Below are 5,785 nucleotides of genomic sequence, written 5' to 3'. Positions count from 1 at the left end.
CGGTGCATTTTTTGGGAGCAGGTACGCAAACACACACACACGCACTCAAGCAACCGCACACCATTCAACATATCTGACCTTTCACCTTGGAACTTACATTGGTTATGAGCACTGTCTGAAAACATCCATGTAGATACAGTGTGATAATTGTCCTTTTGTGGTGTGCCCCTGTCCCATTTGCAGGCGTTATGATTGTCAGTGCAGGTCATGGAGCAGGAAGACCCCCTCTGCGTGAGTCTGGGTTCTGTTAGGTGGTTGTGGTGCTGCTGTTGCTGCAAATTTCATTAGTTGGGTAAATCTCATCATATGACGGGGGTTGCTCATGAGGCAAAGGGTAGCTATAAGGGTAAGATGGATTTAAGTCAGGGTCCCTCGGGGAGTATCCGGGCAACTCCAACGACGGATGGCCCCCACAGTGCACCTCCACCCCTGCCTCATCAAATAGGTGAAACACCCCCACGTTGATGTAGGAGACAGACTGAAAGGGGAAATCCCCAGGGGAGAAGTCATGCTCCTCAGTGGAGACGATAGAGCCCCTGCTTTGACTCTGAAGCCTCCTGTTTCCACATCTCCTCCTCCTTCTGCGGCGCTGCTGAGAAGACTTGTAGTTTTTCACCAGCAGCAGGTTGATCATCCCTAGCAGGCACTCCAATGAGTTAAAAATGGTAGAGATCACTAAACCACGCTGATAATCCTTTAACTTCTGACATTTGGTATCACTGCCACCTCCACTAGGAAGCGGCTGTTGCAAGCAATAGTGTGAGTATTTCCTCTCCACCAGTGAAACTGTATCCCCATCTATAACGGCTCCAGCAAAAGCGCTTAGTACCCCCAGCATAAAAACCAACACTCCCAGGAGGAGGAAGTTCTGGCTGCCAGGCTTGCTCTCTCCATTGGCATCCTCCTGGCAGCAGAGGAGAGCAATACCTAGGAGGGAAAGGCCGGCAGCAAGTAGCAGCCCCGAGTAAAAGGCACCAGCAGCTGTGCCTAGGCGGAACGGCTCCCCCTTCAGCTCAGAGCCCAGTGAAAAGCACTTGAGGCCCACGGCGGATGCGCTCAGGGCGCAAGCAAGCAAGAAGCAGCTGGAGAGGGCGGCGCAAGCTCCCCGGGCACCCCACTTCATCCTCTGCGCTGGCCTCTCCTCCACCCCCTCCTCCTCTCCTTCTCCTCTTCCTCCTCGTCCTGTGCTCCGGCCGGCTCTCTCTCCTCATCCTCCTGTGTCCTCCTCCCCAGCTGCCCTTCCATGGAAAGAGGCGGCGGTGGCCAGGAAGAACATGCTCTAAGGATTGGGTTTGGGGAGCTGCATACAGCAGGGCTAAGCCTGAGTATCCGAGCAGCTTCTTCCCAGCTTGTCGTGTCCAGTCAGCAGCAGCATGCAGAAGCACGTCTCCCCCTCACTGCATCTTGCCTGCTTCTGTATGTTGCATTATCTCATTGCTCTTAGAAGGGGATTAAATATTGATGCGAGAGAGGGAGGAATAAAGGGAATGAGCAGAGAAATATAAAAGGAAGCCTGTCAGACTTCGCACCAGCCAGTTCTGCTACACACCAGTCCGTTTTAGGCTAGGGAAAAACCAATCACTTAGCAGTTGATGTCATGAAGCCTACACACTGTTGGCTCCCTCCCCCAGAAATGCTATCTTTAACCTGCCTATCCTCAGAGCAGGGAAGAGGTTAATAGTGCAAGATGCAGGAAGGATCAAGGAGTGTGTCTTCACCCTGTGATCGCTGCATAACGTCAAAAGCATGAAAAGGGAGTTTTTTTTCCCCACAGGACAGATTCAAGAACCCTGGACATTCAGTACACAAATTAACAAGTTAATTGATATTTTCCTTCCAGCAAATTTGCATACCTACCAATTACATGAAATGGTGCAAATATTCTTTCGAAACAGCCCACTTATTTTCATACATTGCCAAATAAAGCTTTTTTTTCATATCAAGCTCCCTAGGCAACAACAATGGGTGAGGGGCAATATGAATATCTATTCAGCGCGTAGCAACAACTCCATCATTTAACTGCTTAAACTTTGGCTTTACCTGACTGACTATATAATAATCCGTGTCATGAATAGACCCAACATATTGTATTGACAGACCCCTGGCATAAAGTAATGCTACCTAGCATTAGAAATTCTTCAAGGCTGGAATGAATTTTTTCCCCAGGTGATTCCTTACACTAATCAACCTACTTTGTGGTAGATAAGGGGTCGCAGCTGCTGTGGACAATAACTCTCATAATGGTCTGCCAGTACTATGAACATTGCAGACCGTACAGTCCTGATTTCACCTGCAATGCCAGAGTGTCTCTCCTTCTTTTCTATTTAAAAAAAACAAAACAGGATTCTTCGAACGTGGAGTCGGGACCCAATACTGGGTCGTGTCAGGGCTCTCGCTGTACTAGGTACTCCTCTGTACAATAGCATTTAACACCATACGTACTGTTACAAATATATGGATAATAATCAGATTCTTGGAATTATGTGTTTGGGACACCACTGGGCCACTTGGCTCAGCTTTCCATGTGGGCAACAAGGTATCCAGCTTCCCCGGGAGCACACGAATAGGATCCTGGGAATATGTGATGTTACTTAATAGATCACCGGAACAAAAAGTTTGGAGAGCAATAGAGGACTGGTACTGAACATTTGTGACAAAAGGTGAACGTAAGGCAGCCGCTCAGAAACATAGAATAAAACATGAAGAAAATTAATAAATTAAATGTCCAAATTACAATTTTATAGTTGTAAAAAACATTGTTGTTAATTACTGAATCGAACATTGAAGACACTAACATCGACTGCTTTACAACGACTAAAGTCTTTCTCCCTCGACGATGCACATCTTTGGAGCTCCCTACCTGTGGACATTCACCCAGCTTTAGTTGTCCATAGTTTATAAAGAAAACACGTTTTATTCCGTAGCACTATAGACTGTAAACTCTGTGGGACTAAGTACATCTGGTAGCTTCTTACAAATAAAAATTTACATATATTTATGATTAGTAAAGATTACTAAAAGGAATAATGAAAAATTGAGTAGCATCTTGGGACAATTGGGATAAATATCGGCTTATATAGAATTCACACCAACATCAAGCTTTTATAATCATTAAATACTTGTTTTTTCCCCTTATGTGGTTATTTCCCCTTTCTTGTTTTGTTGTTAAAACTCAATAAAGTTTGTTGTCTGCAAAAAAATTGATTTAATAAATCTCAAATTGCCTGTTTCATATTCATACATACACACGCCTAAGCACAAACAGGGCCATTGGAATCCTGTCTTTAACTTGACTATTGATAATGTGTAACTTTAGTGAAGAAATTAAGAAAGAATAGCATACCGTTTTAAGTTAGAACGGTATCTTGTTAGAGCTTAAAATCACACACAATCCTGCAACAATTCCAAATGCTGTCATTTTTCTAAACTAAAGGCCTCTTTTACTATAATGCTACATTTTGTTATAAGCCAACTGAATTGTTTGCTGGCAGTCAAGGGCTACCCCACTGTTCGGTAAACACACATAAATAACCTCGCTTAAATGTACATAGCTAAAATCATTAAATCCTAATATCACAAACTGCAAGCCAAATCAATACGACAATGCATCATTCTGGCATAGTCGATGCCAGAAACCAAAAGTGGCCCCTTGCGGAACCAGGAATTGGATTCATTTAGTTGCACTAAGGCATTAGTAGAGCAACTGCATAGCCTTCTTTTTTAAAGTATAACAAAATTTGTTTTGTTTTAAAACGTAGTTCATGCTACTGTTAGTAACCCTTTGAATGACATACATTTTCCAAGGCTGGTAGTGTTTTACATTATGTGGTATCTATTACTGCATCTACTACTTCCGGCCTTCTTCTATTTCCTATGAGGAGCAAAGGAACCTAACCTGATTATGTGCTATTCAAATAACTTTTATTTTAGGTACATGGGTTTGGACAGACTGACAGCAAAAGCATAATATAATCACTGTCCTAAAGTAATTGAGGTAAAACTCATGAGTCATGAGATGTCACAAAAAAATGACTAGCTGCAGGGAAAATCTTAGCGTCTCACACATGTTCCCTGGGGCCGTATCTGAAAATGTTCTGTTCTTTTATTATGTAAGAGGCTGACAGACTTGTTCCATAAATTTACATGGGGTGGTGTCATTCAGAAGGCCAAAAGAAGAGCAGTGGTGTGGCAAGCTTTCTATACTACTGGCTAGTGTGTCCATACATGTCCATACTTGGCCACACTGGGCTTCAATGGTCACTTTAAAAATTAGACTTCTAAAGAATGTGATGTTAACATGATAAAATCAGACTGATGAAATTCTATGGAGCACAAATCCAAAAAATTATTGTTAACCACTCAGATGCATGTAAACATTTAGTGGGTGTACCACAGCTGAACGTCCTTTTAATCAACACATCAAAACCAATGTGTGTGTCAGATTAATGTTCAAATGGACATTAGTGCAGGTTGTAGTCACAGCAAAAGCTCATTATAAGCAAGCATGGGCGTAGGAACCCCTAAAAATCTGGGGGGGACAGCATTTTCCCCCATCAGATCCCCACTTTCTCACACTATCTACCCCCTCTCCCCCCTCTCACACTTTCCTACTATCTACCCCCTCCCTTCTCACACTATCTACCCTCTCCCTACCCCCCTTCTCACTAGCTACCCTCTCCCTACCCTCCCTTCTCACTAGCTACCCTCTCCCTATCGCCCCTTCTCACTAGCTACCCTCTCCCTACCACCCCCTTCTCACTAGCTACCCTCTCCCTACCCCCCCTTCTCACTAGCTACCCTCTCCCTACCCCCCTTCTCACTGTCTACCCCAGGGGTGTCCAAGTTTTTTCTGCAGTGGGCCACTTCATCAGAATTGTATACGTGCGCGGGCCGCACTCATTTTTCACTGTGAGAAAATAGGGCCTTTAATAAAATATGCAGATTAAAATAAAGTAAATGACACAAAACGTTTACTTTTCCTCTCACTGATTTCTGGGCCTAGAAAGTTTTGTGACTACAAATTCAGGACTCAGGATAATTAAAAATGAAATAGTTCTATTTATTCTAGGGATGCACCAAAATGAAAATTCTGGACCAAAACATTCACGGTTCAAAACCGAAAATGACCCCCCACCTTTAAAAATAATAATAAAAACTCACATTCTTAATAAAAGTAGGTAACACACCACAATTGGACAAAAAAAATTAGCAATATGACTTGGCATGATAGGAGTGTGATTGCTAACAGCAATCACACTCCTGTCATACCCAGGCAGCCAGTACATGCTGGTACAGGGTGGCTGTAAGTGGTGTGCAGACACCATACTGCTGGCAGCATCAATACACAAGGGGGGCAGCTAGCTATGTTTCAGCATGTACTGGCTGACTTGGCATGATAGGAGTGTGATTGCTAACAGCAATCACAGTCCCATCATGCCTAGGTTCCAGCACTTATACATCCAACCAGTAAATGCTGTAACCCAGGCATGATGGGACTGTGATTGCTGTTAGCAATCACACTCCTATCATGCCAAGTCATGCTGGTACATGGTGGCTGTAAGTGATGTGCAGACCCCATACTGCTGGCAGCATCAATACACAAGGGGGGCAGCTAGCTAGGTTTCAGCATGTACTGGCTGACTTGGCATGATAGGAGTGTGATTGCTAACAGCAATCACAGTCCCATCATGCCTAGGTTCCAGCACTTACACATCCAACCAGTAAATGCTGTAACCTAGGCATGATGGGACTGTGATTGCTGTTAGCAATCACACTCCTATCATGC

At 44.0% G+C, this 5,785-nt stretch overlaps 1 protein-coding gene across 1 annotated transcript; it reads right to left on the bottom strand.

Moving 5' to 3' along the window:
• Positions 1-247: 247 nt before the first annotated feature.
• LOC149285051 (transmembrane protein 271-like) lies at positions 248-1,123 on the bottom strand. Its single transcript, XM_089495849.1, has one exon. It carries the CDS (start codon positions 1,121-1,123, stop codon positions 248-250), a length of 876 nt encoding a protein of 291 aa, XP_089351975.1.
• Between the last annotated feature and the right edge of the window lie 4,662 nt (positions 1,124-5,785).

Source organism: Sceloporus occidentalis, unplaced genomic scaffold (genome assembly GCF_023333645.1).
Source record: "Sceloporus occidentalis isolate IW3139 unplaced genomic scaffold, rSceOcc1.0.p SCAF_85, whole genome shotgun sequence".
NCBI classification, from domain to species: domain Eukaryota; kingdom Metazoa; phylum Chordata; class Lepidosauria; order Squamata; family Phrynosomatidae; genus Sceloporus; species Sceloporus occidentalis.
This window is presented reverse-complemented; position numbering and strand designations above follow the sequence as displayed.